Genomic DNA, 15020 nt, shown 5'->3' on the forward strand with positions numbered 1-15020 from the left:
GCCAAAACTTTGACATTGACAGCTACAACTTCTACATAAAACGCTGCAAATAGCTCAGAGGAATATGGAAAGGTCAATGCTAAGTATATCGCTTTATGACCGAGTTAGAAATGTAAACTTAAGACGAAGAACAGGAGATACCGATGTAATTTCCCGAATTGCCACACTGAAATGGAACTGGGCCAGACACGTCGCCCGAATCAGTGATGAAAGATGGACGAAGAGATTGCTTGAGTGGAGGCGGAGGTTAGATAAAAGAAGTAAAGGAAGACCCCCTACATGTTGAACAAAAAAATGTCAAGAAATTGGATGAAAAGTGCTGAAGATAACGCACAAAGTACAAAAATGAGGGAGGCCTATGCCCAGCGGTGGAAGCAAAGGGCTGGGTAATGATGACGACGATGACTTATAACTAGGTAATCTCTCCAAAAACTACCAAAAATATATCGTCAAAGACATTCAAGTTTAAAATGACTAATGGATGTCAAGCCCAAGAAACCAACCATCCAATATCTTACTGTGTGATACCAGACATTTCAGTAGGAAAGATTCTTTGCCAATAATAACCTGGGACTTCTTCAGATTAACTATGTCTCTTATTATCAATATATCCCTGACAGAATGCTTGAAAATGACAGCTATAAGCTATACTGTGACCTCACTGAGCTCACAGACTAACCAGTGGTGCACACTAGATCGAATCTCACACTAGTTAACAAACTAACTAGACAAAAAACACTAAGAGATGTGGCAACTTCTAATAACAACAATCTGCGTGGTAAATACAACGACAAGTACAGAGATTTTGAAATATATATAAGGAGAAAATGAAGAATGAAAACTACACAAACGATACCAATCATTGTTTATACTACTGTGGGGGAGGCCTATGTCCAAAGTTGGATTACTTAAGGCTGAAGAAGAAGTAGAAGAAATAAAAAGTTTTACAAGATAAAAAATTTAGCCTATTACCTCTCATCTGACAAATCATACTTTCGTGTTGTCCGATGGTTCCAGTAGCCTTATCAAGACTTCTGCTCGATGCCGCCAACTCATTCTTGACATCTACAAACTCCCGCTCTAGTACTCGATGCTGCATCTCTACGGTCTGCTTCTCCTGTTTCAGTCTATCTATTTCCATGACTTGAGCTGTACATTGACGATGGAGGCTTTCTTTTTCGAGTAAAGAACGCTCCAAATTTTCTCTACAGTTTTTAAGGTCCAGTTCTACCGAGCCTAAAGTATCTTGAATGGAACATATTTTGTTGCGCAGTCTTGCGGTCTCCTGAAAAATAAAAAAAAAGTGATTGTTGTGATCAGTATATCGTGAGCTGGCACTTAATGGTCATTATTAATAATAACAATTTACTTTATATTAAAAAATACAAAAAGGTAATAATTAGAATAATATACCAAAGAAAACCCATAAATCTATAACGCAAAAAACGAAAAACAACGATAAAAACTAGCAAGATATAGATTCGGGTGCTAATATTGTCATAGATTTATACCCCACAATCAAAACTATGGAAAATATTTTGATAATTTTTATAGTTTCTTTAATTCCGCTAATTTTCACTTAGCCAACTATAAACTACTATTTCTAGGAACAGTATGAAAATCAAAATTTTCTAATTGTAAACTGGAAAATAAAAAAAACAACAGGGGTTTTCGTAGTGGAAGATCGTGTATAGATGCTATATTTCTTATAAAGCAAATTACTGAGAAATCACTAGAGTATATTAGACCAGCATTTCTGTGTCTGATTGACCTAAAGAAAGCGTTTGACAGAGTAACACTCAAAGATGTAATCCATCTTCCTCATAATAGAGAAGTTCCCCCTAAATATTATAAAAACTATCGAAAACATTTATCAAAACAACAAAATGGAAGGCAGAATAGATGGAAGTTACAGGACCTACAGAAATAGGCAGCGTAATAAGACAAGGGGATTCATTGAGCCCCATGCTCTTCAATGTGATCATAAATGAAATCTCCAAAAGCGTTAACAAAAGAAGAGGATACAGAATAGGAAACAAAGAAATAAAAGTAATCTGTTAGGCAGACCACGGAATATTGATAGCCCACGATGAAGATAGTCTGCAAAGAATGGTCCACAGGTTTTAACATAAGAGCAAAAAAATTTTATATGACAATCTCATCTCAGAAAACTGAAAAACAATAGTAGTCAGCAAAGAACCAAACAGATGTAAAATAGAAATTGATGGTATCAGTATTGAACAAGTAATGGAAATAAAACACCTGGGAATTACACTGTCCAGTTATGAAGACCTGGACAAAGAAGTGAGAGATCAAGTAAAAAAGCAAATGGAATGGCAGCACGTCTTAATAACACTACATGGTAAAACACACATTATCATTGAGATGAAGTCAAGAATTTATAAAGACAGTGTAAGACCAATAAAGACATATACCTCAGAAACAAGACCCAACATAGCCACAACGCAAAGGCTACTGGAAACGGCAGAGATGAGAGTACTGAGAAGAATTACAGGAAATACGCTGAGAGATTGAAAGAGAAGTGAAGGCATTAGAAGAAAATGTAACGTACAGTGTTTATGAATGGACACAAAATAGAAAAAAAGAATGGAATAACCACATAGGCAGAATGGAGGAGACCCGTGTCGTCAAAATAGCAAGAGATAAGTCACCAATCGGCGGAAGAAGTATCGGATGACCGCGCAAAAGATGGAGTGACAACCTTTCATAGAGGTAGTATTCCGCCAAAGAAGAAGCAGAATTGCTTATAAAGAGGAAAAAGAGGAAGAAGAAGAAGAAACTTAACAAAAAAATTTAATATTGAAATATTTTCTAACCAAAGCTGTTTTATGTAGTATAATGGTGAAAATCTGTATAATGTGTTTTTTTTTCTTTATATCTAATAGTATGAAAGATACTGACCTGGATTAATTCAGCAGCTTTATGAAACAGGGATTCTGAATTAATATACGCGAAATCTAACAAATCAGCTCCTAAAGCTACCGATAATCTTCTAACAAAATCTTGGATTTGTAATTTCAAGCTTTCCTTTTTCTGTTCTTCGGCATTCAGATCGAATTCGAGCTTTCTAATCTTCGTTTCGAGCTCTTTAATTTTTTCTTCGCTATATCTAAAAATAGGGAGGTGTTAAGAATGATTAATGTCGTTCTGAAGGTATGAGTTTATGAAATAAACTTTTTTAAATATAGTTAAGAGTATTTTTTTAGTATAATCCATATACTTTTTTATGCCATATAAAGATACAACACCATTCAACATTCAATATGTTACCACCATACTAAGTAACATAAAAAAAAAACAATCAGTCACAATTTTAGGGTGTTAAGTATCATATTTTACTAATATATTGCCCAAACAATATTTTTTATCCGTGGAAATAAAAACTTGTGAGTCAAAGGGGCTATGTTGGACCATTTCTACAATCGTTTATAGTTAAATATGCTCCAACGGCTCATCAGCTATTAGAAAAGGTGTTGACCCCATGGGATCAACATGGCCTGCCTGGTAGGGCAAATTATATGTTGGCCCCATTGGACCAATATGGCCTGCTGAGGCAGCATCAGTGTTAATCATATGGGACCAACGTGGCAGTGAATGTGTTAATTATATGTTGGGTCTCATTTGCTCTACTCAGAAATATATATGATCGTACTCCTACTCTCTCATAGTGAGATGAATTTTTATTTTGTTAGCTTTCATTTTTTTTCAATCTTCTAAATAGGGATAAATTTTGAAAGATAGACAACATAATAATAGATTTAATCCTCTATGTGTTGATAGATATCGAGCAGCTGGTCATTTTATCGCCAATGTATGGGTAAGGATTTCATCTAGAGGAATGGGAATGGTATGGCGTATTGATGGCAGGTTTATTGGGCAGACTTATCTGAATATTCTAGAAAACATCATGTTTCCCAGTGCAGAACAGTTGTATCCAGAAAATAATGTTATCCTCCAACAAGATAATTGTCCTGTTCACACTGCAAATATAATAAACCAGTGGTTCAGAATAACAACATTGAAACCTTGCCATGGCCCAGCTATAGTCCAGATTTAAACCCAATCGAGAATGTGTGGGGGTTATTATAAAACATATATATAAAACAGATTTATGAAGAGCTCTCTGAAGAAGACAATTTCATAGTTCCTTTTACGCAGATAGACCGAAGACTACAAGCTGTTATCAATGCTGATGGAGATATTACCAAATATTAATTTTATTTTTACATACCTAAATTTAGTTTTGATCTTCCAGACCCTCACTTTCTTTCGAGAGTTTCTTGTTCCCCCAATTTTTTATTAATAGAAAAACTGTGATTCTGCTTATAAAATGTTTTGCTGCCTCTGATATTGCCCAGTTATCTTTTAATTTGGTTACAATTCTTGCTTTAATTTAAGTCGTTTGTTTTATTCCTTAATAATAATAAAAATAATAACAACAACCCTATTTTATGTAAAAACTATCATTGATGTACTCTATATAAAATGCAGGAATTTAAAATGTTATTAAAATTTAGACCTTAATAATCAATACTATTTATGAATTAACATATGTAATCAACTGTTTGTTGTTTGTTTCTTTATTTTATTTTTTGTCTGTCATAATAAATATAATATAATGTCAGCCAATCGAAGACACTGCTCAAAATGATCAAATCTTACTAAGAGTCGTTGAGTCGTATCAGTTTTTTAGGAACCAGCTATACATGAACCCTTAATTCTACAATAATAATTATTAAAAAATAGTTGTATCCTTACCTAAGATCTTTATGAGCACTCTGAATGGTATGCTCCTGTCTGGCTTGCACAGCCAATAAATTCCTTTCCCTTTCCTCCATATCCTGAGTGTGTTTCTTCAGAGAAGCAATTGCAGCATTCTGCCTCGCCGCGTGTTCGCGAAGCTGGTCGGTCTCGATTTTTAGATCGAGACATCTTTGGTCTCGGGAAGTCAATTGTGATCTCATTTCTTCCATATCCGACTGAAGCTGGTCCCGCTTGTATTGTAGGGCAGCTATTTCACTACGAAGCGATGTTACTATGTCGATGTCTACGTCGTCCATCTTAAAAGTAAGTATAGCATTTATAGGTAAACAAAACGAAGTTTACAAAAACGAAAAGTAAATCTGAATGAATAACTGTTTAAACTAGATACTAAACAGTTTTTTTACTTCAGGATCTGATTTATTAATATTTTATATACTTTATATACTTTTACATATAATAAACACAACTATTATTATTTTAATCTTAATATTCTTCCACTTATAATGTCGCCAAAATATTGAAAATTTTTATTTTTAGTCCCTTTCAGCTCCGGTGAAGCGTATACACTTCCAAAGATATACGTTGACGGTCCGATAAGTTGTTAGCCTCACCGCCTGATGGCGCCACTATCTCAAGATAAATACACTATCGTTTAATCCATTCTCGTAGATGGCTAATGTCAAAATTTCAGCCTAATCTGACTCATAGTTTTGTTTTGACCGCGTATGAAAGCGGGCGTGTCGGAAGATTATATAAAAATGGAAAAAAAGGAGACAGGCCAGGTCATATTATACGGAATCAAATTGATTACATCTTGATAAACAAAAGATTCCGCAACTATATAAATAGAGTGGCTGCTTACCCTGGTGCAGACATTTCATCTGACCACAACCCCCTAATCGCAAATGTAAGGCTTCGACTGGCGAAGGTTTAAAAACCATCAAATAAAAAATATATAAACATGAGAGAACTAATGAGAGATGAAGAGCTTAGAACTACATACGGCAACCACATCAACGAGAACCTGAGAAATATACAAGTAAATTGCATAGAGGAAACCTGCGAGAAAATAAAAATGGCTGTAGCCAATGCGGATGAATCAATCGCAAGTAAAATAAAAAGAAATCACAAAAACGAGTGGATGACGGAAGAGATACTTGAGCTAATGGAGCAGCGCCGACAGTACAAAATACATCAGAACCAACGTAAATACAATGAAACTCAACGTACGATAAGAGCAAAAATTAAAACCGCAAAGGAAATCTGGATGAAAGAGCGTTGTGAAGAATTAGAATCACTACAAGAAATGGTGGACAGCTTTGGACTACACAAAAAGGTTAAAGAAATTTCGAATATATACAAGAAACACCACGAGACAAACCTGAAAAATGATCAAGGCGACTACGTACATACCCAGGAAGAACTAGCTAAAATCTGGACAGATTATGCTTCGTCCCTCTTTGCAGACAACAGACCGAATCTGCCAACTACTAACCTAGCTACAGAAACTTAGCTAGGTGGAGTACGCTATAAAAATAGCAAAACTGGGCAAGGCCCCTGGACCGGATGGCATTACTACAAAAGCCCTAAAACTGTTGATGATGACAACATCGACACTCTGGTAACAATCTTCAATGCCACATTCCAACGGATTGGCTTTGTTCAACCTTCATAATGATCCCTAAATCACAAAGAGCGACAAGGTGCAAGGACCACAGACTGATTAGCTTGATGAGTCATTTACTTAAAATATTTCTTCGCATACTCCACACAAGAATGTTCAGAAAACTAGAAGAGCTGAGCGGCGGGACACAATTTGGTTTCAAGAAGGGACTCGGGACGCGCGAAGCATCATTCTGCTTGAATACCCTGGTACAAAACTGTATGGACCAACGAAAAGATATAGTCATCACATTCCTTGACTACGAAAAAGCTTTTGACACCGTAAAACACGATGAAATAATAAAAATGCTACACAATGCTGATATTCATGAGAAAGATATAAGAGTTATCCAGAATCTCTATTGGAATCAAAAGGCACGTGTGAGGCTGAACAAATCAACAAACACAGAGGAATTCGAAATTTTACGAGGGGTGCGACAGGGGTGTATTTTGTCTCCTATGCTGTTCAACCTCTATGTGGAGAATGTTTTTGCAAAGGCACTTGAAGGCACTGATTGTGGTATAAAGGTCAACGGGTACCCGATAAATAACATTCGTTACGCTGACGACACCGCAATAATCACAGATAACGAACATGATATGCAGTTGATACTAAATAAAATAAACACTACAGGAAAAACATATGGCCTGAAGATAAATGCTGGAAAAACAAAATGCATGACAATAAGAAAGGGCGCATTTTTCAGAGTACAACTGCACGTAGATAATGCTCCAATCGAGCAAGTGAAAACATTCAAATACTTGGGAATGATGGTGAATGACCAATGGGATCCTCAAGAAATAAAATGCCGTACCGAACAAGCAAGACAAGCTTTTCTTAAATTTAAACCGCTACTTTGTAACCGCAATCTTTCCTTCAATCTCCGTTACAGAATGGTTAAGTGCTATGTATGGTCCATATTGTTATACGGCATGGAGACATGGACGTTGAAAATATCTTCCATTAACAAGTTGGAAGCCTTCGAAATGTGGACCTTGCGAAGAATGTTCCGCATACCATGGACAGATAGGGTGAGAAACGAGGAAGTCCTAAGAAGAGCTCAGCTCAGAAGAGAGAATTGCTCAGCTTGATCAAGGCACGAAAGATTGGATACCTGGGCCACATCCTGAGAGGGGAAAAATACGCAATCCCTCAACTAATTATCCAAGGAAAAATTGAGGGCAAGAGAGGAGTAGGTCGCAAACAAATCTCGTGGCTGCGAAATATAAAGAACTGGACAGGCGTAACTAACACTGGCGAACTTTTGCATGCCGCAAAAGACAGACGTCTGACCTTAAGATAATTCGCCAACGCACTATAGGTGCACGGCACCATAAGAAGAAGAAGGAAAAAAGCAATATTGTTTTTGGAAGGGAAATCGCACAGCGAAATCAAAAGGCTTTTAGATTCTGTGTACGGTGATTCTTCTACTTCGATGACTACCGTCAAAAATTGGTTTAACGAGTTTCCACGTGATCACACGTCACTTTTTGATAAGCCACACCTCGGTACCACGAAAATAGTTACCACGAAGGATAACATGACAGACATCCACGATCTAGTATGAGAAGATCGCCGAATGAAGGTGTAGAAAATAGCTGAGACAGTAGGCATCTCAAAAAATCGCATATGTCATATCTTGTATGAAATTTTGGGCATAAAAAATGAATCGGCGCAATGGCTGCCGCATTTGCTCAATTCGAACAGCAAGCGCAACCATGACACCACTTCAGATCAGTGTTTGAGGCAATTTAAGCGTAATTCGAAGGAGTTTTTATGTCGTTTTGTAACCGTCGACAAAACATGGATCCACTGGTACACACTAGAGATCAAGGAACAGTCGAAATAGTGGACGGCACCAGGCAAACGTGCTCCGAAGAAGGCGAAGACTGTTCTATTGGTCGAAAACGTGATACCCACCATTTTACACAAGCATCACAAGAGGTGATCTACATCAGCTACCTGGAGAAGGGCAAAATTATTGGTCCGATCGATGCCGAATTGCCAAAAAAGACCCCATTTGGCAAAGAAAAAAGTGCTCTTCCACGATGACAACGCACCAACTCATACCTCCATCATCGCCACAGCGAAATTGGTCGAATTGGGCTACGAACTGTTGCTCCATCCACTGTATTCTCTAGATTTGACCTCCTGTGACTTCTTTTTCTTTCCAAACTTGAAAAAGGCATTCATCGGGCAGAAATTTAAGTCGAATAAGGAAGTCAACGCCGCCACACAAGCCTACTTTGTAGACCTAGAGAAAACGTATTTTTCAGAGGGGTTAGAGAAGTTCTAGAATCACTGGGTCAAGTATAACGAGCTAAAAGGAGACTATGTTAAAAAATAAATCGCTGCTTTACCAAAATTGTTGTTTTTCTTTTATAGGCTAACTACTTATCGGTCAGCCCTAGTAGATGAGTAGTTGCTACGCGTTAGCGCGCTTTCGGGAACTTTTTACAAGGGAGTTTCAGGATCTCTGCTAGACAGTCTGTAGCTCAAGTCTCCAAAAAACAGTCCCATTGTACTGGTGCAAGTCCAGTAAAGAAGCCTGATATCTTTCGTTCGTTATCTTTTTGTAAAGATAGGGAGTTTAAGGGCTGAGCTTTTGAATTTTGATGTTTACTGTCTTTTTGTAAGATTTCGTCTATTATATTCATTTCTTTGAGAGTTAACTTTGCTGTCCGATTTTTTTTGATATACTATGCCCATAGAGGTTGATGGATTTGAAATTTGTTAAGACTTTTAAGCTCAGTCCGTTATAAATTCTTCTAGATCGGATAAAAAAACTGGGGTGATTGGCCACATATACATCATCGTCGTCTTTTTCTAAAAGTTTCTTTATTTGTTCCATGTTTTCATCTATACTATTTAATGCTATTTTATGGAGACACGGGATGAAGCATCTGTTTTGGTGTTGGATTTGATCTTTTTTATATAGAACGTGGTTAAATTCTGTCAACTTTCAAGCTTTGAGTTTGGATTTTTGAGTGGAAATAGCCATTGTAGTAGTCGATGGTAGGATAAAATTTTGAATTTTCATCCAAAAAGGCATGGGCAGAAGTATTTTAGTAGCCCAAACAATTGCTAACATTTCTTTTTCGATAGTAAAATATTTTAATTTAGTTTCATTTAGAGCTCTGGACGCATAGGCGATGGGTTAATCATTTCCTATTGGACCCTGTGATAAAATGGTTCCTAAAGCGGGACACTATACTAACAGTAGTTAACAATATTTAGATAAAATTAATCGATGGCGTCTGCGAAACTGTTGATCTCTGGGTTATTAGACTCCAATACAGCTGATCTTCTTCTTCCTCTTTATAAGCAATTCTGCTGGTTCATTGCATCTTTTGCGCGGTCGTCCGATACTTCTTCTGCCGATTGGTGACATATCTCTTGCTAAATATAGTTAATGTAACGTTTCATTGTACCGTAATTTACTTGATACACATACTGCCCCTGATGTATTGGACTTTTAACCAATACATGATCCCTAATATGCCTATCGAGCAGTTTTTATAGGTTCTTCATCATGAATGACATCAGAATGTCGCCCGTGTAAAAACTTAGCTTTTTTTGTCCCCTTTTGCTAGGTTTGCCCCTGTTAGCCTTCATGTTTTTGGTATGTACCCCAATTTAGAGCTAGCCTGTAGTATCATAATATATAATTTTTTGTACAGGAAGTCATTTCCCTTCTGTAGAAGTATTGACTAAATTTCGTCTGAGCCTGGTTTGTTGTTCATTTAATTTGATCCTGGTTTACCACTTCTTTTACCTCATGCTAGTTTTCCCTAGAACCATAAGTCATGGTATCCAGTCTAGTCTGTCATGTGTCTAGTGGTCAGTTTTATTTCAAACTCAGGAAAGTGCACCCTAAAAAGTTCTTCCAGAGTCTCTGTACCATTCTGAGTGTGTTTACTCGACTCCTTTTAGAGCGAGGAAATACTTAACTGAGGGTTCTTTAAGAGAACTTTATAAAGCCTTGACATTTCGGCAGTCTGTTTTACCTCCTCGCAATAACCACTCCCCGATTATCTTTTTGCCTCTCTCAGTTCCTTATGGTATTCAGTCAGAGCTATGCGATAATTACCATACTCACCTGATCGTTTGAAATTCGAAATTAGTGTTTCATCTAACTCTATTCTTTGACTTACAAGGTTATCATTCCACCAAGGTACTTTTCTGTTGGAATTCCTAAGTATCTCAGCACAGTTGTCTTCGAACACTGACATGACAACCTCGGTGCCATGTCTAGGTCCAATGTATCTATGCCTTGTAGTCTGTTTAATCTTGGCTAAACAATATTCCAGTTTTGCTTGATATGCCCAGTTCGTTTTACTAAGATAACGATAAGTTTTCTTGATAGGCTTAGTGCCTGTCATTTCAAAATAGAAGTGTTGATGGTCTGAACTGGACACCTCATCTGACGCATAACACATTTTAAACGTTAATAAAAAGTTATAGTTTGTAAAAAATATATTTTTTAACTAAAGTACAAATAAGTATACATATGCTAATAGCGGATGGCCAAAGTTAACTCAAAGATAAAATCTTTCGCTGCTGAAAAAACAGAATCGTAAGTCCAGTTTTGAATACTTTCTACTGATGGTGGCAAAAGGTAATAATTATGTGGGATTTGTCGGTTTTAAAATCAGAGAAACTATTTCAGATTGCAGTTGAAATGATCGAGCTTCTGGTAAAGTTCGTAAAAGAGAAGCAATATATTTTCCAAAATGATCGAAACAATCTTCTGTTGGTACACTAACATTAGCAGGTCTTTTACTACTATCATCTAGTTTTTCTACCGCAGAATTAACATCATTTCCAGCAGGTACCGAACATAGTTTCTGTTTATGGGATGTAGTTGGGGTACTCGGTTCAATTTTTCTTTTTAAAGAGACGCTTTGGCATTTCGCTTCTTTAGATATGGATGATCGTTTATCGTTCAATTGTTGGGACGCTATTTCATTATCTTCAGATGAGTCTTCAATTATGGATACCAAAGGTTCCTAAAATAATAAATGTTAGTAGTATTTACATATGCAGTATTTTCCTATAAGTATGATTATGAGTTAATTAGTATTATATTTTCCTATAATATAATTTTAAGTACCAAGTGAATAAAACCAATGTGTAGAAATAATTAAAGGCTTTCAAATTAAATGGAAATTTCCAAATTAAGATTATTTCAATTATACACAATCGTTCAGTATAAAGCTTAGACATCTAAGTGAATGGTTTAACAGATCCTCTACATCCCTTTTTCGAGCTGCCTTTAACAAAATTAGTGTAGCCAATTGATAGCCAACCCACGATGCAGGTCGCAGGAAGAAAAAAGACAAATTGTTGATGAGTAAATTAAAAAATTAATGTTTTTTTACATTCTCATAATGTCTCAGAAAATAGTTTACTGATTAGTTTTAGTAACAGAAATATGTATACTCTAAAATTATAAATGAAACTACATACTTACCAAATTTGGTTCGGTTTCTCTTGCTTTTACGTGCGGTTTGAGAAAACCATCCATTATTTTGAACCATCCGACTTTAGGGGTATAAATCGCATCAGAAGGACACCCGGAGTTTATGCTCTGCCTAATTTTTTTTAGTTCTTGCATATAGGAGCTACGCAAATTTTTAAATTTGATTATTACATGGACTTCTGTAAAACCATCCAGGTTCATTTCGGCAGCAATTCTTTTTGCTGCAGCTGCACGAGATTCTCGTTTTTTATAATCCTCTATGGCCGGATCCCACAAAACTGGTTCATTTTTATATAACATCACAAACTTATTGGTGTCTGCGTCATTCATTCGTAGAATTTGAGCAGTCATAATAATTAATACATCTATACTCTTGCACTGCTCACGACTCACTACACGAACACGATCCTACAATCAAAACAAGTTTGATGTTCTCACGATCGTTATTATGTCGGGACTCTTCGTATTCTACGAATCTCGTTGTTTACATCGAACATAGCTTGCGAAAACGTGACCCACGTTCGTGATTCACTATCCTTGTCAAGCGGCACGAGCAGTCGACGGATCATTTAAACGGTCGAGAACTCTATTGTACGCCAGAAGAAATTTATCAGGGTCGTTACAATGAGAGAATATTTAAAGGATATTTGCTTTAAATAATATCAATAATAATTGTGACACGGTAAAGCAATAATTATTATCCGGGTAAGCGGTCTAGACTATTTAAATATCACTACTTACGATCCTCATACCCATCCTTTCCTTTAATTATATTTTACTTACATATAGGCGAGCGGTTTAACCCTATAAGCAGAGCATCAACCGACTAAAATTCTTTTTGCATTTCTAATGCACCAATCCTTTTTTATTCGATTCTATATATTTTTCCAAGATGAAATGTATTTTTTTTTAAATTTTACAAGTGGGCCGGCAATTGTTATTAACAAATAACTTATACAAAAAAGCAATTTCACCGAATTGTTTCGGAATCAATTTTTTAGGTGTATCTCGTCAAAATAAACACTTTTTCTCTCTTGATAATTTTTCGAAAAATGCTTCCTTTTCGAGTTATTTGCATTTTTTTGTTAAAAAAATGCCTTAATTAGTGATTTTTGGGATTTTTTTTCTAAAAAACTACTAAATGAATTGCAATTTTACAAATAGCTTTATAATCTTTAAACCGTTGAGTAAGAATATTTTGACAAGGATAAATGATTTCTATCTCGCTAAAAACTTGGACCCAAATATTTCGAATATGCCTTTCGAGAGTATCCCGCTAAGCGTGTACAGCGGTTGAGGTGCTGTAGGCGCTAAAAAAAATGCATCTAATGAAAAATTACCACCTTCGAAACCAGCATTATTACAACATTACTTAAGAGCAAAGTGGCAAATAAATGAATGGATTCAAGCAAACAACAATATTATTTCATCTCTTGATCCATTAACCCATGGTTGGACAATGGAAAATAATTGTTTCGATTTTAATTATTTTGAAGGCGAAACTAGTTTCGCCTAGTAGATATGTTACAAAAGTAGTTCTGCTCATGTACCGGAAAATGTTCTACGAAAAATTGTAATTGTATTTCCTATAATTTAGAATGCTGCGCAGTATGTGCATGTACACCTGAGAATTTTAAAAATGTTAAAGACGACTCTATTGAAGACAATGAAATCAGCTTATTAGATGGAAATCCTGTTGCTGTTGACGAAAATTTTCAAATTATTGACAATGAAAACGATGTATAATTAATATTATATTTTTCAATGAAAATTAATTATATATTGCTTAATGTATTTCACTGTAATAAAACATTCAATAATATAGTCACCACGTATATTAACAGAAAAATTACATTATTATAGCATTGTAATTTAATTGTTTTAATTATAATATGTCTATATAAAAATAATTAGAAATATCTTTTTTTTTTAATAAATTGTACGTAATATTTGTATTGAATTATTTTTTTAAATTTAAACAAATATTTCTACGCGCCGCACGCCTGTATCGCCGCAACCGCTGTACACACTTAGCGGTAGACTGCTCGAAAGGCATATTCGAAATATTTGGGTCCACGTTTTTAGCAAGATAGAAAAAAATTATCCTTGTCCAAAATATTTTAACTTGTACTCGACGGTTTAAAGATTATAAAGCTATTTGTAGAATTGCAATTCATTTAGTAGTTTTTTAGAAAAAAAATCCCAAAAATCACTAATTAAGGCATTTTTTCAACAAAAAAATGCAAATAACTCGAAAAGGAAGCATTTTTCGAAAAATTATCAAGACAGAAAAAGTGTTTATTATGATGAGATACACCTAAAAAAATTAATTCCGAAGCAATTCGGTGAAATTGCTTTTTTGTATAAGTTGCAAATTTGGAACATCATGCAATAATGTAATATTAAGGTCAAACTATTTTGAAGCTACAGTATACACTATACAGTATGAAACTGCAAATAACAGTTTCTTTCTTTATTAATTCACAACGGTATTGTGCATTTGTGCACACTATATATGTTTTCCCTGTACAGCCTACTCTACTCTACTGTCTTCCTACTCTGTTCTGTTTAATTGGTTTTCTGGCTTTGCATAGAGCATCGGCTATTGCTAGTTTCTTATCCAAAAGGAGTAGATCAAATTTCTTTGCTCTTTCGGCTAATAACCAACAGTTCACGGCTGTCATGTCAATACAATGAAAAAATATTCGTAAATAATATTTCTTAGACCTGATTTTTATACGGTAAAATCCTAACATGGAATCAAGGAGATCTACACTTCCCATATAGTTGTTGTAGATTAGGACACTGTTAGGACAAGATATCATTTGTGTATACTTTCTTGTTTGAAAAATTTTTTTTTCTCCCTTTGGTTCACTTCCAGCATATGTTGACATTATAGTAATGATTTTATTATCAAACCAGGACACTACACTAACATCCACATTGTCTATATTGGCTATTTTCTCTGCCATATGACCTCTGCCGCGCTTCTTCATTTCTTTCTCAGCTGGCATCACAACTCCAGAAACACGATTAATTTTTACTGTTCCCAAAGGTAAAATGCCCTCTTTGGTCAGATATATCATAAGA

At 35.5% G+C, this 15020-nt stretch overlaps 2 protein-coding genes across 2 annotated transcripts in view; both read right to left on the minus strand.

Moving 5' to 3' along the window:
* LOC140445583 (coiled-coil domain-containing protein 170) overlaps window positions 1-15020 on the minus strand; it is a 91019-nt gene that overhangs the window by 56972 nt on the left and 19027 nt on the right. The window contains exons 2-4 of the mRNA XM_072537757.1: window positions 4780-5081; window positions 2923-3130; window positions 973-1285 (exon numbers count right to left, since the gene is read on the minus strand). Of these exons, the coding sequence (XP_072393858.1) occupies window positions 973-1285; window positions 2923-3130; window positions 4780-5081 (823 nt within the window). The remainder of the gene's footprint in view (window positions 1-972; window positions 1286-2922; window positions 3131-4779; window positions 5082-15020) is intronic.
* Window positions 10924-12306, minus strand: LOC140437553 (uncharacterized). Its single transcript, XM_072527145.1, has 2 exons — window positions 11922-12306; window positions 10924-11457 (listed from the first exon to the last, which is right to left on the minus strand). The coding sequence occupies exons 1-2, from the start codon at window positions 12279-12281 to the stop codon at window positions 11074-11076; spliced, it is 744 nt and encodes a 247-aa protein (XP_072383246.1). The 5' UTR covers window positions 12282-12306; the 3' UTR covers window positions 10924-11073.

This window comes from Diabrotica undecimpunctata, chromosome 1 (genome assembly GCF_040954645.1).
Source record: "Diabrotica undecimpunctata isolate CICGRU chromosome 1, icDiaUnde3, whole genome shotgun sequence".
NCBI classification, from domain to species: Eukaryota; Metazoa; Arthropoda; class Insecta; order Coleoptera; family Chrysomelidae; genus Diabrotica; species Diabrotica undecimpunctata.